General features: G+C 41.6%; 2 protein-coding genes across 3 annotated transcripts; one reads left to right on the top strand and one right to left on the bottom strand.

Moving 5' to 3' along the window:
- The first annotated feature begins 1,748 nt into the window (after positions 1-1,748).
- On the top strand, positions 1,749-18,695 carry LOC139368535 (CD63 antigen-like). Its single transcript, XM_071107544.1, has 8 exons — positions 1,749-1,888; positions 7,672-7,757; positions 13,356-13,544; positions 14,882-14,956; positions 15,097-15,195; positions 17,808-17,954; positions 18,074-18,157; positions 18,299-18,695. Exons 2-8 carry the CDS (start codon positions 7,692-7,694, stop codon positions 18,362-18,364), a joined length of 726 nt encoding a protein of 241 aa, XP_070963645.1. The 5' UTR covers positions 1,749-1,888; positions 7,672-7,691; the 3' UTR covers positions 18,365-18,695.
- A 225-nt stretch (positions 18,696-18,920) lies between these two features.
- Positions 18,921-25,474, bottom strand: LOC139368534 (LETM1 domain-containing protein 1-like). 2 transcript variants are annotated; one of them, XM_071107542.1, is made up of 9 exons: positions 25,356-25,474; positions 24,796-24,950; positions 24,394-24,509; positions 24,099-24,181; positions 23,652-23,838; positions 23,241-23,342; positions 21,595-21,747; positions 20,045-20,141; positions 18,921-19,936 (listed from the first exon to the last, which is right to left on the bottom strand). In XM_071107542.1, the coding sequence occupies exons 1-9, from the start codon at positions 25,466-25,468 to the stop codon at positions 19,863-19,865; spliced, it is 1,080 nt and encodes a 359-aa protein (XP_070963643.1). In that variant the 5' UTR covers positions 25,469-25,474; the 3' UTR covers positions 18,921-19,862. The 2 variants fall into 2 exon arrangements, with proteins under 2 accessions (XP_070963643.1, XP_070963644.1); XM_071107543.1 differs by having other exon boundaries at positions 18,921-19,859; positions 25,356-25,473.
- Positions 25,475-26,644: the final 1,170 nt, after the last annotated feature.

Here is a 26,644-nt window from a genome sequence, read left to right as displayed (position 1 = left end):
CCACACTGCCAGTTCTCTGACCTCCCCCTATAGGCCGTCTCATCGTTGTCGATGATCAGGCCTACCACTGTTGTGTCGTCAGCAAACTTAATGATGGTGTTGGAGTCGTGTTTGGCCACGCAGTCGTGGGTGAACAGGGAATACAGGAGGAGACTAAGTACACACCACTGAGGGGCCCCAGTGTTAAGGATCAACGTGGCAGATGTGTTGTTGCCTACTCTTACCACCTGGGGGCGGCCCGTCAGAAAGTCCAGGATCCAGTTGCAGAGGGAAGTGTTTAGTCCCAGAGTCCTTAGCTTAGTGATGAGCTTCGTGGGCACTATGGTGTTGAAAGCAGTCGTGGGTAAACATGGAGTACAAGAGGGGACTAGGTACACACCCGATGGGCCCCCATGTTGAGGGTCAGCATGGCAGATGTGTTGTTGTCTACCCGCACCACCTGGGGCCAACCCATTAGGATGTCCAAGATTCAGTTGCAGAGGGAGGGGTTAAGTCCTAGGGTCCCTAGCTTGGTGATGATCTTGGAGGGGACTATGGTGTTGAACGCTGAAATCTAGTCTATTAACAGTATTCTTACATAGTTATTTCCCCTCTTGTCCAGGTGGCAGAGGGCAGTGTGAAATGCAATTGGTATGCGAATTGGAGAGGTTCTACTCTAGGGATGATGGTGTTGATGTGTGTCATGACCAGCACTTCATAATTACAGATGTGAGTGCTACAGGGCAATAGTCATTTAGGATGTTACCTTGGCGCTCTTGGGAACATGGACAATGGTGGTCAGGTTGAAACATGTTGGGATTACAGACTGGGACAAGGACAGATTGAAAATGTCTGTGTTTGCTTTGAGAACGTGCCCTGGTATTCCGTCTGACCCGGTGGCTTTGTGATTGTTAATCTGTTTAAACATTTAGCTCACATCGGCCTGGGAGAGCGAGATCACACAGTCATCTGGAAAAGCAGGTGCTTTCTCGCAAGGCACGGTGTAAAATGTATCTAAGCGAGCATCAAAGGCATTTAGCTCGTTTATGAGTTCTGTATCACTGGGTAGCTCATGGCAGGATTTCCGTTTGTTGTCTGTTATCGTCTGCATACCCTGCCACATACGACATAGCCGATGTAATATGATTCCACCTTCCTCCTATATTGTCCTTTTGCATGTTTGATGTCTCGTCGGGGGTCGTAGTAGGATATCTTATGTGTGTCCATGTCCCGTTCATTGTAAACGGTAACTTTAGCCTTTATCCCAGCGCGGATGTTGCTTGTATTCCATGTTTTTTTGTTGGGATACGTTGTTATAGCCACGGAGGGGGTGATATTGTCTATGCACTTATTGATGAAGCCTGTGACTGTTGTGGTAACTCCTCAATGTTATCAAATATATCCTGGAACATACCCCAATCTGTTCTAGCGAAACAGTAGCCTCGCGTCTGTTTCGTCCGAGCACTTCTGTATTGAGCGCAACAAATGGATTGATTTAATTATTCCAGTCGTCACTAAGTTAAGTCTACTACACATTTGTTTTATGCCTACAGTTACATTAAGAAGTGTGTGCATTTTACAGGCTAGGGCATCACTGCTGAAATTAAATGAATAGTGCTTCACCTTGAAATATTACAGGCTCAACTGATAGGCCTAACAACTGTTGTCCAAATGGAACTGCTACTGTGTGTACTGTGGATGATAGTGAAACTTGTTGTTGACGGTCATTTTCCATGACCACTTTTTTATGCTTTCTGGAACCAGATTAGATCATGGAGGGCAATTTAGAGAGGGAGGGGCTTATAAAACGGAGAATTGCTTCGTCAACTTCCCCAACAACTTGTTTCCAAATTTCAACCAACGCCTCACATCGCTTCGCCGCCTCCACTTTTCCAACTTGAAAACAAAGGTAAGAGTTATTTTATTCAAGTTTGTTTTTCCAATTCTTTGATGTTATACTATGACTGTTAAATCTGAAATCAATAAAGAAAGAAAAGGTTAGAGAAAGGGGAAAAAAGTTTGGTTTTGAGAATGCGGAAACGTCACGTTTAACTAAAGCTGTAGTCTAATATACCTTTGTCTTTACGGTTACTTAGTAGTCAATTTAACTAATTGAATCTGGCTATATAATTAACGAATTGAATTTGGTTACTAACGATAAGCTAGAACAATAGTTACATTGTATCCTGCGCCCTCTGATTAACGGTTTGGTTGGTCATTGTTGCCTCAGCGATGGGTGTCGCAGTCTTGATTTTTTTTTTAAGTGAATTTTAAGAAAGTCCGAATTCCTATTACGCTCCCCAGTCAGTAATTGTTCCAATATCAATTGTTTACTCATGATTTGTTTTAAATGTATTTAATTTAATAAGCCCATTTGTCACGTCAATCATACGAGGCCTTTCAGGGCTAGCGGCAGAACGAATCAATTGTACGGATCTTTGATTTCCATCGGCGTGCACGTTTTTTCACTGGACCCCATGTGTGCAGGCGCTTGCGCGTTGACATGTTTTTAATGGGTGTAATAGTAAAGAACATAGGCAGCTCGTGTGTTTCAAGTTTGGGAAAGCTTACGTTTTAGCCTACCATTTCTACCGATCTGCGTGCCAGTTATGATTATTTTTTTATATGCGCATGTTTCGTGGAATAGTTTCATTTCAATCACGTTTTCATTTCTGAAAGTCATGGTCATGTGTTGAGTAATAAACATCTGAAGTAAAATGATACAAATCTTAGTTTTATTTCAACTATGGCGAGAGCACTAGCCTCTGCCATATGGACACATTAATACACTGTGCTCCATTGGAGGCTAAAGAAATAGACTATAGGCCAGTGCCGCAGTCGGCATATCTTCCATAGTCTACTAAGTAAAATGCATAGGCAGAAAGCCGACAATTAAAAACAGTGGAAAATATCCTTGCATTTTCGATCACATTCTTCTCTCTACTCCGCCTGTCTGCCTCCCTTTTTAATCCGCCTTGATTAGCTATTGAAGTTCAACGTATTAAAATTATGACTGGGTCTGGCCCAAAGCTGTACCAAGCGACTTTCCAATATTATATCAACTAGCCTATTCAAACTTGAGTAAAAGTAAAGATACCTTTAATAGAAAATGACTCAAGTGAAAGTAACCCAATAAAATACTACTTGAGTAAAAGTATTTGGTGTTAAATATACTTAAGTCTCAAAAATAAATGTAATTGCTAATATATACTTAAGTATCAAAAATAAAAGTATACCCACATTTCTTATTAAGCAAACTATTCCTACCATTAGAGTTTGGGGTCACTTAGACATTTCCTTGTTCCCGAAAGAAGGAAAACATTTTTGTTGGCCTTTTAAAATAACATCAAATTGATCAGAAATACAATGTTATTAATGACTAATGTAGCTGGAAATGGCTTTTTTAAAATTGAATATCTACATAGGCGTACAGAGTCCCATTATCAGCAACCCTCACTCCTGTGTTCCAATGACACATTGTTAGCTAATCTAAGTTTAGCATTTTTAAAAGGCCAATTGATCATTAGAAAACCCTTTTGTAATTATGTTAGCACAGCTGAAAAATGTTGTTCTGATTTAAAGAAGCAATAAAACTGGCCTTCTTTAGACTAGTTGAGTATCTGGAGCTTCAGCATTTGTGGGTTCGTTTACAGGCTCAAAATGGCCAGAAACAAAACAGAGCACTTTCTTCTGAAACTCGTCAGTCTATTCTTGTTCTGTGAAATTAAGACTATTCCATGTGAGAAACTGAAGATCTCGTACAACGCTGTGTACTACTCCCTTCACAGAACGCGTAACTGTCTCTAGACAGAATATTAAAGGAGTGGGAGGCCCCAGTGCACAACTGAGCTAGAGGATAAGTACATTAGTGTCTAGTTTGAGATATAGACGCATCACAAGTCCTCAACTGGCAGCTTCATGAGATAGTACTCGCAAAACAACAGTCTCAACGTCAACAGTGAAGAGGCAACTCCGGGATTCTGGCTTTCTAGGCAGAGTTGCAAAGTAAATGCCATATCTGACTGGGAAATAAACAATATAAGATTAAGATGGGCAAAAGAACACTCACTGGACAGAGGAAGATTAAAAGTAACAAATAATTAAAAAGCAGCAGTAAAATAACAAAGCAAGGCTGTATACAAGGGGTACCGGTACAGAGTAAATGTACAAGATTTAAAGTGACTGCATTGATGATAAACACTGTAGCAGCAGTGTAAAAGAGGGGTCTGGGTAACCCTTTGATTAGCTGTTCAGGAGTCTTATGGCTTGGGGATGGAAGCCGTTTGGACCTAGACATGGCACTCCGGTACCGCTTGCCATGCAATAGCAGAGAGAACCGTCTATGACTAGGGTGGCTGGAGTCTTTGACAATTTTTGAGGCCTTCCTCTGACACCGCCTGTTATAGAGGTCCTGGATGGCAGGAAGCTGCTAATCATTTAAAATGTAATGAGTACTTTTGCATGTCAGGGGAAAATGTATGGAGTAAAAAGTACATTATTTTCTTTAGGAATATAGTGAAGTTAAACTAGTCCAAAATCTAAATAGTAATGTACAGATGCCTAAAGAAAAAACTGAGTAGTACTTTTAAAATATTTTTACTTGAGTACTATATACCACTGAACAGCAATTAAAAAATATATATATTTTTGTGCTAATGATTCTCTGGTCATGCTCCCTGGTGAATTATTTTTGAATGATTCTATTCAGGCAGGAGTAACTGTATAATATTGTCGACACATCAATTTACCTTGGGCAATCCAGCATCCTAAAGGCGTCCTGCATGCTTGCCAGCCGAAAAAGTTCGGAAGAGTTTGTGCATATATTATGACAACAATTTGTGACGTTATTGTTCATTTTGGACATCCGCAATTTTCTTTTTTGGCTGTTCCGGCACACAACATTTCTCTGGCGGCAAACCAAAGTCATAGCCGCCTACGCCCCTTCGTCAGTGATTGGTCAACAGTGGGATTTTTCACAAAATGATTTCATTCAACAATAAAGTTTTCATGCACATTTGTTCATTAAAAAATACTGCATCAAACATCTTAATGTAAAATTGTGTGACTAAGATCTCCTTGGCAAAACGTCTAAATGAATGACTCTTAACAATGCACTGTGAACCGGCCAACGTTACTTTCCAATTCGCAAGAGGCTGAAACCAGAGATCTGTAAATAATGACAAGATGCTCATGTCTCTGCCTAACAATGGGAGTATTTGTCCCAAAGGCAAGAGGCAGGCGACAAGCTTAGGTCTGCATATCATTCTCATATGAACTCATTTTGGTTTATCCTGGACATATTTTGGCGAGTGTGATCCCTCTCGCTTTGCCTCTTCCTCTCTGCTGTAACTATATCAACGGAGAAAGCATCTGGGCAAGCGAAACAGCGCCTCCCTATATGTATCTGATGCTGTCTGGCCAGAAATAGTATGACATCTTTTGGTCCAGACAGCATTAGATACAAGGTCTACACATACTGAGACAGAAGGACGCTGTTTCGCTCGCTCGGATGCTTTAACTGAGGTTGATGAATCTTTCTGTCGGCGCGCGTCTCAGTCAAATAAATGATCAATATTTTATTTGTATGGGCAAGGGGGTACGGTAGGGCGGGCCAAGCCCCCTAAGGCCTACCCATAAATCCGACCCTGCAGGCCTTTCCAGATGAAGCTCTGTGAACTAAAGTAGCCTAATCTGAAATGGGGCAGATTACAAACAATTAACCAAATTGAATAGCCTATGGTGGCCTCTTAATGACCTGTGTCACCCAATAGACACTGAACAAAAATATAAACGCAACATGTAATAATTTCTAAGATTTTACTGATTTGCAGTTCATATGAGGAAATCAGTCAATTTAAATAAATCCATTAGGCCCTAATCTATGGGTTTCACTTGACTGGGAATACAGATAAGCATCTGTTGGTCACATATACCTCTTAATATTTATTATTATTATTATTCATAAAAAATAAAAAAAAGAGCATGCATCAGCAAACCAGTCAGTATCTGGTGTGACCACCATTTTCCTCACACAGCGCGACACATCTCCTTCGCATAGAGATGATCGGGCTGTTGATTGTGGCCTTTGGAATGTTGTCCCAATCCTCTTCAATGGCTGTCCTAAGTTGCTGGATATTGGTGGGAACTGGAACACACTGTTGTACATGTCGATCCAGAGCATTCCAAACCTGCTCAATGGGTGAAATGTCTGAGTAGCAGGCCATGGAAGAAGTGGGACATTTTCATCTTCTAAGAATTGTGTACAGATCCTTGTGACATGGGGCCGTTTATTATCATGCTGAAACATGAGGTAATGGCGGCGGATGAATGGCATGACAATGGTCCTCAGGACCCCATCACGGTATCTTTTGTGCATTTAAATTGCCTTCAGTCAATTACAATGGTGTTCATTGTCCGTAGCTTATGCCTGCCCATACCATAACCACATCGTCACCATGGGGCACTCTATTCACAAGGTCTGCCATCTTCCCGGTACAGTTGAAACCGGGACTCATCCATGAAGAGCACACTTCGCCAGTTGGCTATCGAAGGTGAGCATTTGCCTACTGACGTCAGTTACGACGCCAAACTGCAGTCCGGTCAACACCCTGGTGAGGATGACGAGCACGTAGATGTGCTTCCCTGAGACGATTTCTGACAGTTTGTGCAGAAATTCTTTGGTTGTGCAAACCCCCAGTTTCATCAGCTGTCTGGGTGGCTGGTTTTAGACAATCTTGGCTTCTTCACCTGCAGATGTGGTGGTGCTGGGCTGTTGTGGTTACATATGGTCTGTGATTATGAGAAGAGTTGGATGTATTGCCAAATTCTCTAAAATGATGTTGGAGGTGGCTTATGGTAGAGAAATTTAAATTATATGGCAACAGCTCTGTTGGACAATCCTGCAGTCAGCATGCATATTGCATGACCCCTCAACTTGGGTTATCAGTGGCATTGTGTTGTTACAACTGCCTGTTTTAGAGTTGCCTTTTATTGCATCCAGCACAAGGTGCACCTGTGTAATGATCACGCTGATATGCCACACCTGTCAGGTGGATGGATCATCTTGACAAAGGAGAAATGCTCACTAACAGGAATGTAGACATACAGTACCAGTCAAAAGTTTGGACACGCCTACTCATTCCAGGGTTTTTCTTACTTTTTAAAACTATTTTCTACATTGTAGAATAATAGTGAAGACATAACTATGAAATAACACATGGAATCATGTATTAAGCAAAAAAGTGTTAAACATCAAAATATATTTTATAGTCTTCAAAGTATCCCCCCTTTGCCTTGATTACAGCTTTGCACACTCTTGGCATTCTCTCAACCAGCTTCAACTGGAATGCTTTTCCAGCAGTCTTGAAGGAGTTCCCACATATGCTGAGCACTTGTTGGCTGCTTTTCCTTCACTCTACGGTCCAACTCATCCCAAACCATCTCAATTGGGTTGAGGTCAGGTGATTGTGCAGAACTCCACCACTCTCCTTCTTGGTCAAATAGCCCTTACACAGCCTGGAAGTGTGATGAGTCATTGTCCTGTTGTGTGTTTAGCAGAGCTAAACTAGATCTAAGCCTAGGCGATGAAGCAACAAGTGATATCCTAAAACTCCTCCATGCAATTTTGTATTTGTAATAATAGTTCTTTACATTCTCACTAGTTAATATGTATTTTTCTTTGTCTTGAGCCAGGGTCTTGATCCGGACTCACCATGGGTGTCGAGGGAAGAATGAAATGTGTGAAGTACCTACTCTTCTTTTTCAACTTCATCTTCTGGGTGAGTAATGCAGGTGGAGGTTTGGTATCCTGACTGGCTAGGATGTACTGCTTTTGGCCTTTTGAGTTCTGTACATCTGGTGGCACTAATACAACCTTCATCTAGATTGATTGTGAAATGCCTCTGACACTCAGTTAACACATCTCATGATTCATTAAGGAAGTTTCACTGTTCCTCGAACTGATATAGTTTTAATGTGGTGTATTAGTTTGGTCCATGTGATATGTTCAAGACAAGTTAGGTAATTGGTAGACTTACTAAGAAAAGTGTCTTATTTTCACTAATACTGAAAATAAACATCTACAAATCTGGAAAAGGGCATGTGATCATCATGATTCTTTACAGCTGTAAAAGTTCTACAATCCGCCTCCAACTGTCGGTTGTGATGTCGTTAGTTATGCCACAAAAGGACATTTTTGTGTGGGACCGAGAGTAAGGTTTCTTACTTTCCGTTAGCTTACCTCAGTTTCTGAGCCTCTTAATTGTTTGGCATTAAACTGTTATTTTAGTTACTTGACCCAGTTTATATGTAGCCTATAGCTGGTTATGTGTATTTATTTAAGCTATTTCTTTCCAACTCCCCAAGACTGTCATCACTTAGTCTTGTAAGGCCAATAGAGTCTGTCAGCTGACCCAGGACACATACGCACACAAACTCCTATTGGAAAATATAAAAAATGGTGTTAATGTTTAACTTCTAAAATTCCATTGAAAGAGGAAGTAATGACTCGAGAGGGAGGGGGGGGTGAGTGAGAGAGAGGGAGCATGTGATGAATCTGAGTCTTGTGACCTGTTCAAAGTATTGTGAAAATATCATGTGACTTGTTCTTTTTTTTTTTTTATGGTCTGCATTCACTGATACAAAGCCTTCATGTGAAAAGTTAAGATCTCTTGACTAATCCGTGGGCTATGTTGTAATAAGAGGTCAGAACCTGTATGCGCATCGCTCTGTCCCCATTGCTCACATCGTATATAGACTTGTTTATACTGTATTATTGACTGTATGTTTGTTTTACTCCATGTGTAACTCTGTCGTTGTATCTGTCGAACTGCTTTGCTTTATCTTGGCCAGGTCGCAATTGTAAATGAGAACTTGTTCTCAACTTGCCTACCTGGTTAAATAAAGGTGAAATATATATATATATAATATATATTTATTATTATTTTAACCATTCAACAAACATCAATCTATTTTTGTTACTACCTGGACCTACCATTTTGGTTTTGAAGTATTGAAATTGACCATTTATGAACATTTGAACATCTTGGCCATGTTCTGTTATAATCTCCACCTGGCACAGCCAGAAGAGGACTGGCCACCCCTCATACCCTGGTTCCTCTCTAGGTTTCTTCCTAGGTTCTGGCCTTTTCTAGGGAGTTTTTCCTAGCCACCGTGCTTCTACACCTGCATTGCTTGCTGTTTGGGGTTTTAGGCTGGGTTTCTGTACAGCACTTTGAGATATCAGCTGATGTACGAAGGGCTATATAAATACATTTGATATTGTAGCTGGGAACTTTTAATAGAGCAAATCTGAGGGAAATGCTACCAAAGTTTTATCAACATCTCGCCTGTGCAACTCGCGCCTCAAACTCTCAACCATTGTTACACTCTTTTCAGGGACGGCTACAAAGCTCTCCCCCGCCCTCCCTTCGGCAAATCAGATCACGCGTCCATTCTGCTCCTCCCTTCCTATATGCAGAAACTAAAACCGGAACTATCCATGGTAAAGACAGTTCAACGTTGGTCTGACCAATTGGAGTCTATGCTTCAAGATTGTTTTGATCACGCGGACTGGGATATGTTCCGGGTTGCCTCTGAGAATAACATTGACGTATACACTGACTCGGTGACTGAGTTCATCAGGAAGTGCATTGGGGATATTGTTCCCACTGACAATTTTTTTTTAAACTTATCCAAACCATAGATGGATTGCAGCATTCACACACAAATGCAAGCATGAACCACCACATTTAACTACGGCAAGGTAACTGTGAACACGGACGAATACAAACAGTCCAGTTATGCCCTCGTAAGGCAAAATGGCAGTACAAAGTGGAGTCGCAATTCAGTGGCTCAGACACAACGTATGTGTCAGGGACTCCAGACAATCATGGACTCTAAAGGGAAAACCAGCCATGTCATGGACACTTTGATAGGCTAGTTAAGGATCATATCACCACCTTACTTGACACCCTAGACCCACTGCAATTTGCATACTGCCCCACTAAATCCATGGCGGACGTAATCGCACTGCCTTATCCTATCTGGACAAGGGGAATACCTAGGTACCCTCAAAGCGCATCAGTAAATTCTGGGCCCTGGGTCTGAACCCCGGCCTGTGCAAATGGGTCCTGGACTTCCTTACGGGCTGCCCCCAGGTGTTGAAGGTAGGCAACAACACCTCTGCTACGCTGATACTCAACACAGGGGTCCCACAAGGGTGCATGCTCAGTCCCCTTCTGTACTCCCTGTTCACCCATGACAGCGTGGCCACGCACGTCTCTAACTCAATCATTAAGTCTGCAGACAACACAACAGTGGTAGGCCTGATTACCAACAATGACAAGACGGTCTATAGGAAGGAGGTGAGGGCCCTGGCGGAGTGGTGCCAGGAAAATAAATACATTTTCTCCCTCAACGTAAACAAAACAAAGGAGCTGATTGTGGACTTCAGGAGACCGCAGAGGGAGCACATCCCATCCACATCGACAGGGCTGCAGTGACTTTGAAAAGTTTATAATTCCTTGGTGTACACATCATTGACAATCTGAAATGGTCCAGCTGTGCGGTGTTGCGCCTCTTCAACCTCAGGAGGCTGAAGCAATTCGGCTTGGCCCCTAAGATCCTCACAAATTTTTAGCTGCCCCGTTGAGAGCATTCTTTCGGGCACTATCACCGCCTGATACGGCAACTGCACCGTCCACAACTACTGGGTTCTCCAGAGGTCCCACTGCCTGCCCTCCAGGACATCTAAAGCACCCGGTGTCACAGGAAGCCAAGAAGAAGATCAAGGGCCACGGCCTGCTCCCACCCCACATTGCCATCTAGAAGGTGGGGTCAGTGTAGGTGCATCAAAGCTGGGCCCAAGAGAGAGAGAGAACGCTTCTATCAAGGCCATCGGTGTGTTAGTCACCATTTGCAGGCCTCCGCCCAGTACCCTGCCTTGAACTTTAGTCACTGTGACTAGTGTGCTACCACCCGGTTACTCAACCCACACCTTAAAGGCTGCTGCCCTATGTTCATACTTTCCTGTAGGAATAGGCCCTGTAACTATTGCTGTACATTTACTATTCTACAGATATAATACATATTCTATCCATATATTGTCTATATGTCCCATCATAGTGTATTCAGACCCCTCAAACCTTTTCAAAAAAAATTTAACGTTAGGCTTTTTCTTAAAGTAATAAAAATAAAAATAAATTTCCTCCATCAATCTACACACAATACCCCATAATGACAAAGCAATAACAGGTTTTTAGAAATTTTTGGAAATGTATTAAAATTGTAAAACAAATGTTATTTACTTAAGGATTCAGACCCTTTGCTGTGAGACTCGAAATTGAGCTCCAGTGGATCCTGTTTCCATTGATCATCCTTGATGTTTCTTGATTGAGATATTGATTGGAGTCCACCTGTGGTAAATTCAATTGACTGGACATGATTTGGAAAGGCACACACGCCTGTCTATATAAGGTCCCACAGTTGACTGCAATTCAGAGAAAAAACCAAGACGTGAGGTTGAACGAATTGTCTGTAGCGCTCCGAGACAGGATTGTGTCGAGGTACAGATCTGGGGAAGGATACCAAAACTTGTCTGCAGCATTGAAGGTCCCCAAGGACACACTGGCCTTGTCATTATGGGGTATTGTGTGTAGAATGAGGAACAAACTATTTTAATTCATTTTAGAATAAGACTGTACCGTAAGTCGAGGTTTGAATACTTTCCGAATGCACTGTATATATTAATATTCCAGACTGACATTGCTCTTCCTAATCTTCCTCTTAATTACACTTAACTTTGTAGATTTTTGTGTATTTTCTTATCGTTAGATATTACTGCACTGTTGGAGCTAGAAACATAAGCATTTCGCTACAACCACAATAACATCTGCTAAATATGTGTATGTGACCAATACGATTTGATTTCTTCTCATATTCTTTCTTAGGTGTTTAATGGCACACACTGTACATTTCTTTTTACATGATAATCTTAATGAGTATTTGTATTGAGATGTAAGGCTACAATTAGTGTCATGGCCTCTTTCTTCTTCATGTTATCATTTTCATCCCTCTGTGTACCTACCTGTCTCCACTATATAGAAACCAGGAATTGACCAATCCTATTCCTAACCCATGCCAAATATTTACATTGGTATTACCTGTGATGAAAGGACCTGAGTTTGGACCGGATGCACCTGGATAATTTTTTATTTTTTTTTAAAACTAGGGCAATGACTTATCACACCAGTCAGGTGATATTCCACGGAACTGACCTGCCATTGTGGGTGTAGGTTTTGCTGGGTTCTTCCTCCTGTTAATATTAGGCTATATTGTCTAGGTGTTTTGTCTTGATACATGACCGAAAGTCAGATCGGTTGTGGTTCGACCAGTTTTGCGAGTTCTCCGAGCTGTTCCTGGAGCTACTGCACATTTATTTCCAGGACTTTTTTGAAAGGGGGAAATAGGAAGTTTTCATAAAATCTGGAGTCAAAACACTTTATGAAACAGAAAGTGATATATCAAACATGCTATATAACCCACATTTGATCTGGTGCCTAAACCAATCTAAACTATGGCTCAAATTAGGATATGGTAATATGGTACATGATTTGTTTGTTACTTCTGTAATTTCATCATATCTAGTAACTAGTATCCTGGATAACTAGTAGCCTGTCCTGTCATCTCTGATTGTGAGCAACACACCAGTGAGATTGGGCCTATATCCTAATACATAAATTCTCCATGTAGTACAGCCTTGCTGTAATCGGTTCAGCACCTGTCACCCAATGCATACAGAGGTGTGTTTGTGTGACAATCCTGTTTATTCACCCTACTCTGGTTGTTTGTTTATTTAAATGACCAGAGCTGGACGCCATTAGCAAATAACCATGATAGTAACTGTCATTCTAGAATGAGTGTCTTCACACACAAACACATTAGGGCCCTTGATCATTCCTGTATTAGTTCATTTAAATGATAACTTAAACACGGGGAAAAGGCCGGATCTGATGTACACCTGTCTGACATTTACATATTTCTGTACAGCACTTTGTGACATCAGCTGATGTAAGAAGGACTTTATAAACACATTTGACTGAAATTTGACATATAAATGGCAAAGTGCTTAAGTGTAAGTATGACCTCATACAATACTAATGTATCACTAAGTTGTACAGACTACAAACTTGGCTGTAAATGTTCGGGGTTTAGGCTAAGTACGATCCTATTCACATGACATATTTCAAAGTGTACAACGCAACCGATAGTCAATGATTGTAGAAGCCCATGCATGCATGATGTAAATTTATTTGTGTATTTCTGTGACCTCTATTCATTTAACTCTTTCTTCCATCTCTCCATGTATTTCTCGCTAGCTGTGTGGTCTGGCTCTGGTAGTGCTGGGAGTTTTGGTTCAGGTGGCTCTCCACAGCACTGTAGTGATCAATAATGTCTCGGCCTCATCAGCCCCCTTGGTCCTCATCGTGGTGGGGGTCATCGTCTTCTTCATCGCTTTCTTTGGCTGCTGCGGAGCCTGGAAGGAGAGTTACTGCATGGTCACCATGGTATGTACACATATAACATGACATTTATGAAGGAGAGCTATTGCATGGCCACCATAGCATATTTACATATAAACCTGTATTAGGGGAGGGGGCTGCTGCATGGTGGTCACCCTGTTATTCCAAACAAAACGCAATGTATCCAAACCATTAACTGCATGTATGTTTGATCTTGTTGAAAAGCAGTCTGAACGCTCCATACTTCTTTTACATCAAGGCAACCTTTTTTCTGTAGTGAATGCAGTGTTTGTTACATCCAGACAGACAACAGATTTTATTACCTGAATTAGAGAAGGCTTTTACAGTAGCTCAATCTAAATCCTTATTAATGTTCAGTACATCGGCTTATCAATGTGGTAAGTCCTTCAATCATTAAAAAAAGAGTGTGTGTGTGTGTGGAAACATATAGGAGCAACAACGGCTCAGCCACAAAGTGGTAGGCCACGCAAGTTCACAGATGGGGGCTGCAGAGTGCTGAAGCACATGGCGTGTAAAAATCGTCTGTCCTTGGTTGCTACACTCACAACAGAGTTCCAAACTGTCTCTGGAAGCAACGTCAGCACTAACTGTTCGTCAGGAGCTTCATGAAATGGGTTTCCATGGCTGAGCAGCCACACAAGCTTAAGATCACCATGCGCAATGCCAAGCGTCTGCTGGAGTGGTGTAAAGCTTGGTCTCTGGAGGGATGAATAACACTTCACCATCTGGCAGTCCGACGGACTAATCTGGGTTATGGTAGATGCCAGGAGAAGGCTACCTGGCCGAATGAATAGTGCCAACTGTAATTTTGGTGGAGGGATAATAGTCTGGGGCTGTTTTTAATAGTTTGGGCTAAACCCCTTAGTTCCAGTGAAGGGAAATCATAACACTACAGCATACAATGACATTCTAGACAATTCTGTGCTTCCAACTTTGTGGCAACAGTTTGGGGAAGGCCCTTCCCTATTTCAGCATGACAATGCCCCCATGCACAAAGCGAGGTCCATACAGAAATTATTTGTCGAGATCGGTGTTGAAAAACTTGACCTCAACCCCACTGAACACCCAGGGGATAATTTGGAACGCCGACTGTCAGCCAGGCCTAATCCGTGCCCAACTTCACAATTGCTCGTGGCTGAATGGAAGCAGCAAATCCCTGCAGCAAATGTTCCAACATCTATTGGAAAGCCTTCCCAGAAGAGTGGAGGCTGTTATAGCAGAAAAGGGGGGACCAACTCCATATTAATGCCCATGATTTTGGAATGAGAGATTTGACGAGCAGGTGTCCACGTACATTTGGTCACGTAGTGTATCTATCTGAACTCGGTGCTCATTTTTTGTATCATTTATTTTCTCCTAAGTTTTCTATCCTTCTGGGTCTGATCATTATCACTGAGATTGGTGCTGCCATCGCTGGATATGTCTTCAGAGGCAAAGTGAGTATACTCATGTATTCCAGGCAGTTTTTTTACACATCTGTGTCTATACAGTAACTGTACAGTCTACAGACTGTCTATATAGTATCAACATAGTTAACAGATGGAATTACTAAATTATGTTTCTGTCCTCTACTTAGCTGACAGTCATTGTCCATGATGGTCTCAATGACATGGTCACCAAGTACAGCAATGGCACCGCTGAATTCAAGAAGGCCCTGGACAATCTGCAAGTTGACGTTAGTATCAACCATTACATCTAACCGAAGAAACAACTGACATACATTTGATATTTTTAGGTGTAGTAATGTGCGACACCACTTACAGTGCCTTCAGAAAGTATTCATACCCCTTGATTTATTCCACAATTAATCCACAATTAATCTCCTAGTGACTGGTGGTGTTGACTGAACCAGGTTTTCCTCTAGGTTTTTGCCTGCGCTTAGCTCCATTCTGTTTCTTTTTTATCCTGAAACTTCCCAGTCCTTACAATTACAAGTATACCCATAACATGATGCAGCCACCACTAAATCAAATCAAAATCTAATTTTATTTGTCACATACACATGGTTAGCGGATGTTAATGCGAGTGTAGCGAAATGCTTGTGCTTCTAGTTCCGACAATGCAGTAATGACCAACAAGTAATCTAACTAACAATTCCAAAACTACTGTCTTATACACAGTGTAAGGGGATAAAGAATATGTACATAAAGATATATGGATGAGTGATGGTACAGAGCAGCATAGGCAAGATACAGTAGATGGTATCGAGTACAGTATATACATATGAGATGAGTATGTAAACAAAGTGGCATAGTTAAAGTGGCTAGTGATACATGTATTACATAAGGATGCAGTAGATGATATAGAGTACAGTATATACGTATACATATGAGATGAATAATGTAGGGTATGTAAACATTATATTAGGTAGCATTGTTTAAAGTGGCTAGTGATATATTTTACATCATTTCCCATCAATTCCCATTATTAAAGTGGCTGGAGTTGAGTCAGTGTGTTGGCAGCAGCCACTCAATGTTAGTGGTGGCTGTTTAACAGTCTGATGGCCTTGAGATAGAAGCTGTTTTTCAGTCTCTCGGTCCCAGCTTTGATGCACCTGTACTGACCTCGCCTTCTGGATGATAGCGGGGTGAACAGGCAGTGGCTCGGGTGGTTGTTGTCCTTGATGATCTTTATGGCCTTCCTGTAACATCGGGTGGTGTAGGTGTCCTGGAGGGCAGGTAGTTTGCCCCCGGTGATGCGTTGTGCAGACCTCACTACCCTCTGGAGAGCCTTACGGTTGTGGGCGGAGCAGTTGCCGTACCAGGCGGTGATCCAGCCCGCCAGGATACTCTCGATTGTGCATCTGTAGAAGTTTGTGAGTGCTTTTGGTGACAAGCCAAATTTCTTCAGCCTCCTGAGGTTGAAGAGGCGCTGCTGCGCCTTCTTCACGATGCTGTCTGTGTGAGTGGACCAATTCAGTTTGTCTGTGATGTGTATGCCGAGGAACTTAAAACTTACTACCCTCTCCACTACTGTTCCATCGATGTGGATAGGGGGGTGTTCCCTCTGCTGTTTCCTGAAGTCCACAATCATCTCCTTAGTTTTGTTGACGTTGAGTGTGAGGTTATTTTCCTGACGCCACACTCCGAGGGCCCTCACCTCCTCACTATGCTTGTAAGTATGGAGAGTGGTACTCAGTAATGTATTGTATTGGATTTGCCCCAAACATAACGTTGTATTCAGGACAAAAAGTGAATTGCTTTGACACGTTTTTTTTGCAGTATTATTTTAGTGCCGTGTTGCAAACAGTATGCATGTTTTGGGATATTTATATTCTGTACAGGCTTCCTTTTTTTACTCTGTCTCAATTAGGTTACTATTGTGGAGTAACTACAATGTTGTTGATCCATCCGGTTTTCTCCTATCACAGCCATTAAACTCTAACTGTTTTTAAAGTCACCATTGGCCTCATGGTGAAATCCCTGAGCGATTTCCTTCCTCTCCAGCAACTGAGTTAGAAAGGCTGCCTGTATCATTGTACTAACTGGGTGTATTGATACACCATCCAAAGTGTAATACTTCACCATGCTCAAAGGGATATTATATGTCGGCTTTCTTTTCATCTACCAATAGGTGCCCTTTTGTGAGGCATTGATAAACTTATTGTCTTTGTGGTTGAAATTCACTGCTCGACTAAGAGACCTTACAGATAACTGTGTGGGGTACAGAGATGAGGGGGTCATTCAAAAATCATGTTAAACACTTATTGCACACACTGAGTCCATGCAACTTATGACTTGTTAAGCAGGTTTTTACTCCTGAACTTAATTAGGCTTGCCATAACAAAGGTGTTGAATACTTATTGTCTCAAGACATTCAATCTTTTCCTTTTATTATTTAACATTGTAAAACCATAATTCCACATTTTGGTGTGTAGGCCAGTGACGAGTCTCTAATACATTTTAAATTCAGGCTGTAACATAACAAAATGTGGAAAAAGTCAAGGGGTGTGAATACTTTCTGATGGCACTGTACTGACTCTGCAAATGTCAAGACATTTGTCATGTTAAGATGTATTGTGTATGTATTTTGGACTATATTTGCTTAATTTGGCACCTCCCCATGTCACATTACTCTATCCTTTTTAGTGTGAGTCTTCTATGCCATGTTTATCTTGTCTTGCCTTCTGTTGACATTTAAGCAATATCCTGCCCTGCTTCCGGTCTGTGTTTCCCCCCCATCTAACCAACAACCTTACTACCTCATTTTGCTGTTGTCTCTTCCTCTATCTGTCTACCTGTGTCATGCTCAAACTTATTCTCACCATGCTTGCTGTTCTTCTTCCAGCTGAAATGTTGTGGTGTGACCAACGCCACTGACTGGAAAGGCAAGTTCGGGTCTGTTCCAGACTCTGTTCCAGACTCCTGTTGCATCAATGTCACCGCTGGCTGTGGTCAGGGGGCCATGGGGGATGCACTCAAGATACACCAGACGGTAAGGTCCAAACCAGTGGTAGATTTATGAAAATGTGAAACTACCAATTCATCCAAGCAAAAATACCTCCAGAACAGTATGGGTCGGGAATGACGTTTCTATCTCGGATTGCTTTGTAGGGGTGTGAAACTGTTGTAGAGAAGCTGTTGAAGAAGAACATCATGTGGGTCATTGTAGCAGCACTGGTGATCGCTTTCCTGCAGGTAGGAGCAAACGCACACAACCAAGTGTATATACATTTGCACATACAAATCCTGGGCTTGGAAGAGTCGCTGGTTGTAGATGCTAGTTCAACACGCACACAATTTTGCGTGTTTTCTAACTGTGTTTTTGTGTGTTTTCAGATCATGGGCATCATATTCGCCTGCATGTTGATGGGGGGCATTCGCAGTGGCTACGAAGTCATGTGATCAGTTGGCCAATAGCAGAGGGGAGTGGCTGACAGTCAGTTGCACTGTCAGGTCATGTTATGGCCAAACATTTAGTAATTGAGTTCAATAACTTTTTTTAAATGTACTTATTCAAGATGTTTAACGCGTGCCTTTGCACTGATGCCGAATATGACTCCTGCCAAGAATATCAATGTTTAGTTATTTTTTAGAAAAGTATATTTTTATTTAAATAGGGCAGCATTCTCAAATTGTCATTTGCACTTGTTTTTGAAAGTGAAATGTTAACTTTTGATCTTATGAACATATTCTACTCTAGAATATATTTTCAATAAAAGCTATTTAATCTGTCGTTCTTCGTGGTTCCCAAATTTTTATTACAGGTTTCAGTCAATACCTTTTCAATTTAGTGTTGATTGACTGATGCCCTCTGTTTTAGTGGAACATCTGCTGTGGCGTCTCACTAAGCAGAACAGTTGACTGAATCTATGGACAAGGCTGATGTAAATAATTGGTGACAATGTGCAGATCTAACTCGTTTCTTACTGTAAATGGCATTTCTCTACATTGACAAGTATTTCAGAGTACATTTTATTTGACACCAATCACCTTAATACACCAGAACTTATTTCAAAACAATCAAAAGGGGTTGAACAAGTAGAGTAAGAACATTAGTTGGCATATTTAGTATGAGAATCTTATGGCCACTTCAAAACCAGACTATCGATCCCATTAAGGCACATGAGGGCATCTCCACCCCCCACAATTTCCAGGTTTAAAAAAAACGAACAGCACTGGTAGAGCATAGTGGGTTTAATCCCCAGGACCGCATGACTAAATCACCTGCTGAATGGCATTCCCCAGTGTCTTGAGATTCAGTATCACCTTACTGCATTTAACATTCCATCTACTTGATTCAAAGTTGCCCCCCCCCCCCAAAAAAAAGCATACTTATACAGGTGGTTATGGTGGTACAGTATGACCAGTAAAATGACACCATATGCTCTCAAAAGGCTATGTAGGTGTGGGTTGGAATGTCTGCAGACAATTATTTTTCCAAATGTAACCTGTATTAATATGGTTAGCTGAACATTGACATAAGATTGACCCCCCCCCCCCCCAGCTATGCTCCACATCTTATGTGAAATCATCAGCTTCACAAGTAAACAAAACGACATTCAAGGCTGAGTACTGCACTTGAGCAGAGATTGCGAGTAAGCGTTTCCCTGTACCATTTACACCTGGTGTATCCTGTGTACGTGACAACTGATTTGATTGAGCCTGAAAACATTGACCAGTTCAAGATATTGCAACAGTTGCTATGTAATCACATTTCCTTCACCACAAATCCACTGCATTAAGTAATCACTTTGTCCTTCTAAAAGTGAGTTGTAAAGCTTGGCATTTCTTCCGTTGGTAGATTGCAGATGTTGGCACCCTATGGAAAAGTTACCCTGCCCAGCATGTTGAGAGATGGCTGAATTAATGGAAGTGGCAGATCACTCCTTGTTCCTTCCTGTCAATGGTGAGAGGGCTTTGGGTAGTTGGCAGAGAGCAAGACCATACTGTGCACAAGCAGAGACACCTCTGACTCTGGGACAGAGGGACATAGAGAGAGTCATGAGGACAAACATATCACCCTTCCCTACAAATATTTTAATTGAACAGACCACGCTATCGGGAGAGGGAAACATTAGATACCTTTCAGGTGAGAGGAGAACTGGAGCCACTGTGAAAGCCATTCCCGACACTGGTTGATGCTGAGACTGCCAGAATCAAGCCCCCTGACATAGCAGGCCTGATGAGACCAGGGTCAAGTTATCAATATGACTGTGTGTTCTATTTGTACATGTGGGTTTTTGCTGACATGATTATAGACAGTGGGTATAGAAAGTCAATGTTTGCCTTACAGCCTGAAAAAGACTTTACAGTTATTTACACACAGTAACTAACAATATCAAAGTGGGAGGAAAAAAACAATTTATTAAACTAAAATACCCTATTTGAATAAGTGAACACTTGGTGGAACCACCTTTTGCTTGAATTACAGCCATGAGTCACTTTGAATACGTCTCTACTAACCTTGCACACCTAGACTGATATTTGCACATTCTTCCTTGCAGAATTGTTCAAGCTCAGTCAAATTGCATGGTAACTGCACTCAAGTCATTCTACAGATTCGATTGGGATTAGGTTGGCGCTCTGACTAGGCCACTCAAGGACATTCACCTTGTCCTTCAGCCACTGTATGGTTGCTTTGGGTTGTCATGGTTTCAACATCTTCCCATTTTCAAATTCCTGGCAGAGGTCTCGGTTCTCAAATCTGTTTATATTTCACTGTTCATTTTCCTTTCCATCCTGACGAGATACACCCACACAACAGGATGCTGCCACTGCCGTGCTTCACTGTAGGCATGGTGGTCTTTGGGTTTTCGCCAGATATTTTGTTTTGCGTTCAGGCCATAAAGTTCGATTTTGGTCTCATCTGGCCAAAGCACCTTTTTCTACTTGGCCTCAATCTACAATGTGCTTTTTGGCAAAGCTCAAAAGAGACTTGATGTGGATTTTTTTGAGTGGTATTTTTCTTGCCATCCTCCCCATAGAGGCCAGATTTGTGGAGCGCTTGTGATAGTGGTCACATGCACACACCAAAGTCACCATTGGTTTCTTGGTAGCCTCTCAGTCTCCTTGCCAGGTCATCCAGTATGGAGGGACAGCCTGATTATGCTGGGTCTGGGTGGTGCTATACGCCTTCCACTTCTTAATAATGGTCGAAACTGTGCTCCGAGGGATAGACAAAGCCTTTTACATCCATCCTCTGACTTGTGCATTTCCACCCATTGTGGATTCTTTGCTTTGAAATGCACTACTAAGCAGTGGAGTCCTCTATGAACAACTACTTTTATTCTGAACTAATCAAAGTCACTACAATTGATCACAGATGGAAGCCAATCAGCTTTATTTGTAATCAGTCACTACAATTGATCACAGATGGAAGCCAATCAGCTTTATTTGTGATCTGGAAGGTGGTTGGTTATAATTCAAAGTTTGCAGTTGCAATTCTGGGGGGGACTTATCCAAGTAGAGTATTTTACTGTTAATGCATTTTCAGAGTTTGAGAAAAAAAATACTTGGATATTGTGGGTAAATAAAGCTGGAAAAAGTCACGTTTTCATTTCAGGCTGTATGGGAACAAGGTGAACATTTTGAAAGGGGGTGGTGACTTGCTATACCCAGTGATGTGCACTGACCTGTTTCAGCTCAGAGTCATCCAACTGGTGCAGGCCATGTCTGCTGAGAGCACGGTCCAGCTGTAGCAGCTCTATGGCGTGGCTGTTCAGTCGAGTGCCAATCATGGGAGTTGGGAGGCGGGGAGTCAGGAAGAACAGGGGACAAAGTTGCCTCTGGAGAGAGAGGGACTTACATTGATGTAATATTTTTCAGCTGGTACAAATAGTCTGATACACAGTACCAGTTAGTTTGGACACCTACTCAATCAAGGGTTTCTTTATTTTTTACTATTTTCTACATTGTAGAATAGTGAAGATGTCAAAACTATGAAATAACTTTTTTTTGCTTACTACATGTGTTACATCAAAATATTTTATATTCTTCAAAGCAGCCACCCTTTGCCTTGACGACAGCTTTGCACACTTGGCATTCTTTCAACCAGCTTCATAAGGTAGTCACCTGGAATACATTTCAATTAACAGGTGTGCCTTGTTAAAAGTTCATTTGTGGAATTTCTTTATGCGTTTGAGACAGTTGTTTTGACAAGGTAGGGCTGGTATACAGAAAACAGCCCTATTTGGAAAAATACCAAATCCATATTATGGCAAGAACAGCTCAAATAAGCAAAGAGAAACGACATTCCATTACTTTAAGACAAAGGTCAGTCAATACAAAACATTTTAAATCACAAAAACCAGTAAGCGCTACGATGAAACTGGCTCTAATGAGGAGAACCATAGGAAAGGAAGACCCAGAGTTACTTCTGCGGCAGAGGATAAGTTCATTAGAGTTACCAACCTCAGAAATTGCAGCCCAAATAAATGCTTCACTGAGCTCAAGTAACAGACATCTCAACATCAACTGTTGAGACTGAATCAGGCCTTCATGGTCGAATTGCTCCAAATGACACCAATAAGAAGACTTGCTTGGGCCAAGAAACATGAGCAATGAACATTAGACCTGTGGAAATATGAGTCCAAATTTGAGATTTCTGGTTCCAACCGTGAAGCATGGAGGAGGTGGTGTAATGGTGCTTTGCTGATGACACTCTGGTTTATTTAGAATTCCAGACACACTTAACCAGCATTGCTACCACAGCATTCTGCAGCGATACACCACCCCATCTGGTTTGGGCTTAGTGGGACTATCATATGTTTTTCAACAGGACAAAGACAACACACCTCCGGGCTGCGTAAGGGCTATTTGACCAAGAAGGAGAGTGATGGAGTGCTGAATCAGATGACCTGGCCTACACAAATCACCTGACCTCAACCCAATTGAGATGGTTTGGGAAGAATTGGACCGCAGAGAAGGAAAAGCAGCCAACAACTGCTCAGCATATGTGGGAACTCCAATAATTCCAGGTGAAACTAGTTGAGAATGCCGAGTGTGCAAAGCTGTCAAGGAAAAGGGTAGCTACTTTGAAGAATCTAAAATATATTTTGATTTGTTTAACACTTTTTTGGTTACTACATTCTTCCATTTGTGTTATTTCATAGTTTTGATGTCTTCACTATTATGCTACCATGTATAAAACAATAAAAAATAAAGAAATCCTTGAATGAGTAGGTGTGTCCAAACATTTGACTGGTACTGTACATGCAGTAAACCCATGGACTCATGTTTTAGGGAATTTCTGAATAAAGACTACAAGAAAAAAACTGACCATCTGATTTGCGTTTATTCTCTTGATACTCAGGGGAGCTCCAGAAAACAAGCCTCGAATCACCTGGATGTCAGATATGTTAGGGTGTACCCCACTTTGCACCTAAAAAAAACACATGGACTGGTCAGACTTATTTTACTGCTGCTCTTTAATCATGTTACTTTCATTTCTTATATATATATTCTTTAGGTATATAAAAAAAAAAGCATTGTTGGTTAGGGCTTGTAAGTACGCGTTTCACTGTAAGGTATTCGGCGCGTGTGACAAATACATTTTTATTTGACATCAGTGTCTAGCTGCATTACAGTTATGGGAAAACATCCATGTTTGCCCAACATCATGTTGGACAATGGACACATTTGAACATCTGACATATGCAAGGGAGGGGTTAAGTGTTTCTGTATCACCCGCCTTGTTGCAGAGGTCTAGTAGGTTGATCTTTAGGTGGCCATCTTTGACATGTGAACCTGCACTCTCAAGCCCCTTCAGCACAGCCCAGTGGTGCTGGGCCCTGTGGGAATGGTTCACTCCCTGGAACTCAGTCTGCTGCTGGGGGGTCCAGAAGTGGCGGATCAGGAGCTGGCGGGGGAAAAGGTACCTGGTAGTGAAAAAGAGAGGAGGGAAGCAGAGGGAGGAGCAGATGGAGGAATATGTAAGGCAGGGAGATGAAGGGAAGACAGGACACGAGGGGGGGTTAATACATTGTAGGGGGGGCACAATGTATTAAAGTTGGGGGCATACTGTATGTTTACAATGATTAATCAACCTTTTAACTCCCATTGAATTGAGAATTAGGCTATTTTCTAACTAAATATGAATCAAAAGAGGATGTTGATGAGATTACTGAAATTAACTCACATTAGGACAAAAACCAGGTAGTTGGCAAATGGAGGAATAGAAATTAACAGCAGTGGAATGGCTTTGATCATGTCTCTGCGAAACTGAAAGACAAAGAAAGGAGAAGTTACCATTCACTATAACCCATGCTAAGGAGAACTTTTCAGACTTGGACATGGAGACATAGTAAAAGTAGTCCTATGTATTGCAGATCAAAGTGTTACAGTTCAAAGCCTTTAATGTAGATTAAAGACTGCTAACAACATTATCAAGAACTTTCCTTGTTATTCAAGTGTATGCCCTAGCCTCGACCGACCTGCCTGAGTTTCTCCATATCACGATAGGGCAAGTCCTGGACTTCGACACTGTTGGTGAGCATCCTTGTTCTTATCACCGTCACCTCTTTGGCATCTTGGAAAAGGAGTTGAATACCTGAAGAAAAAAAAAATACAAAATATGGCTAATTTTCAGTGTACTGGCAGCACAGAAGCCTGCCTATGTGATGCATGGAATTGTTACATATTGAGCTAGGCCACGTGTGTGTTCTTTTGCCTTCAAACGTGAGATCTAGATAATTTTGCTAAGGTAATGTAGATCTGTAAATAGAGACAAATAAAGAGATGCATGATGCCGAACAAAGGATAAACTAAGGAGGCTTGATGACCAATCAATATCACTTATAAAGTTTTACCTAGTTCTATGGCAAGTAGTGTCTTACCTTTCGTAAAAGTGTGATAGAGAACATAAAAGCGAGGAAAATATCTTTGGAGGAAGAGTTCATATTTGGCATTGGCCCCTTGCAGCCTTGACACAATTTGCAGGCCAATCCCTAGCCTGGATTTGGGGGATGAGTAGTGTCTGTACAGGGGCAGTCTGTAAAGGACACAAAACGATTGTAATGAAACAAGAGCAGCTCATACGTTCAAGCACTTAAAGAGTTTGACTTGTCGTTAAAAAGTAGTACTGTTTGTATGACAGCTCAGAGAGTATCAAAATCAGATTTTTTTTTTTTTAAACAGAACTTTAATATTACAAGCTGGTTCAGATCCATTTGTGCCGACTTATGTCCAACAACTCTCGTAGTTGTTGTCATGCCAAAAAATGTAACGTTAGAATTCAAAATGTTGTATAACTAGCCTTTATCTGACAGTGAACAGTGGTTGGGTGTTGCCCGCCCAGACCGAACAGTCAATGAGTTTATTCCAGAGAAGTGCCACATAACAGCGGCTCGACAACATCACGATACAAGTATATAACGTCTTGCATGGGTTTTCATACCTTGCTCCAGAGGTGGCCGTGAAAGAGGAGTGTATAACTGTAACCCCATTAGTTCTGATTCCGTACAAATCCACAGAGAAACGGCGGCACACCGCCGCACAGAACAGCGCCATTTTTAGAAGGGCAGATTGACAGCTTCTCTCTGCGTGATTGGCTGTATGGTTACCGTAATGTATCCAATGTTAACCGTGCCGCAGTCTAGAAACATTTTGTTATGTTGCTAAATTCTAGAATGATGACTAACACTATACTGAACAAAAATATGAATGCAACTTGTAAAGTGTTGGTTCCAATTTTTATGAGCTGATATAAAAGATCTCAGAAATGTTCCATACCCACAAAAATGTCTCTCAAATGTCGTGCACAAATTTCTTTACATCCATGTTAGTGAGCATTTCTCCTTTGCCAAGATAATCCATCCACTTGACAGGTGTGGCATATCAAGAAGCTGATTAAACAGCATAATCATTACATAGGTGCACCTTGTGCTGGGGACAATAAAAGGCCACTCATTTGGCAGTAGGTCCAACCTGCATCACAACCACAGACCACGTCTAACCACGCCAGCCCAGGACGTCCATATCTGGCTTCTTAACCTGCGGGGAACATTAGGAATACCTTCCTAATATCGAGTTGCACCCCCCCGTCCCCTCCTCTCTCCCAGGACTGACAAAAAAGGCAGAATGAATTACATAAATTGAAGTTAAGAGGCACTCTGGCAGTTCTTATGTTTTATATAGATGCATGCATTATTATTCTCCTGAGTGGCGAAGCAGTCTAAGGCACTGCACCTCAGTGCAAGAGGCATCACTACAGTCCCTGGTTTGAATCCAGGCTGTATCACATCCGGCTATGATTGGGAGTCCCATAGGGCGGCAATTGGGCCAGCGTCGTCCAGGTTAGGCCAGGGTAGGCCGTTATTGTAAATAAGAATTTGTTCTTAACTGACTTGCCTAGTTAAGTAAAGGTTAAATAAAATGTTACTTCAATTTGACTTATTGACTATGCACATTTGAGAAAATAAATCACATTCACTATTTTGTTTGACTATAAATGCATGTTTGTAACCTAACCTTTGACATGGTGATTAGTGTTTTGTGTGTTCCCCTTTTGTAATATGATTTTTGCGGAAGTGTTTCCCTATACAAACTCTGCATGTAGGCTGTTAATGTATGTTCCTGACGCCCTCCTGCAGAGAGATTAAGATATTCCAATGTATTGCACATAATTAGATCTCTTCAAGATGCTCATTACGCTGACTGTGTAAAGTTGATTTAGCCTCAATGGAT

This window comes from Oncorhynchus clarkii, chromosome 16 (genome assembly GCF_045791955.1).
Source record: "Oncorhynchus clarkii lewisi isolate Uvic-CL-2024 chromosome 16, UVic_Ocla_1.0, whole genome shotgun sequence".
Classification (NCBI taxonomy): Eukaryota; Metazoa; Chordata; class Actinopteri; order Salmoniformes; family Salmonidae; genus Oncorhynchus; species Oncorhynchus clarkii.
The sequence above is the reverse complement of the archived record's forward strand: the minus strand, read 5'-3'. Positions and strand labels throughout refer to the sequence as shown.

Excerpts from the sequence above, each read along its gene's own strand:
- LOC139368535 (XM_071107544.1), top strand. The coding sequence starts at position 7,692 with ATGGGTGTCGAGGGAAGAATGAAATGTGTGAAGTACCTACTCTTCTTT. Across the intron at positions 15,196-17,807 it reads TGGACAATCTGCAAGTTGAC|CTGAAATGTTGTGGTGTGAC; the intron begins GTTAGTATCAAC and ends TTCTTCTTCCAG. Across the intron at positions 18,158-18,298 it reads TGGTGATCGCTTTCCTGCAG|ATCATGGGCATCATATTCGC; the intron begins GTAGGAGCAAAC and ends GTGTGTTTTCAG.
- LOC139368534 (XM_071107542.1), bottom strand. The coding sequence starts at position 25,468 with ATGGCGCTGTTCTGTGCGGCGGTGTGCCGCCGTTTCTCTGTGGATTTG. Across the intron at positions 24,951-25,355 it reads ACGGCCACCTCTGGAGCAAG|ACTGCCCCTGTACAGACACT; the intron begins GTATGAAAACCC and ends TGTCCTTTACAG. Across the intron at positions 24,510-24,795 it reads CTATCACACTTTTACGAAAG|GTATTCAACTCCTTTTCCAA; the intron begins GTAAGACACTAC and ends TTTTTTCTTCAG.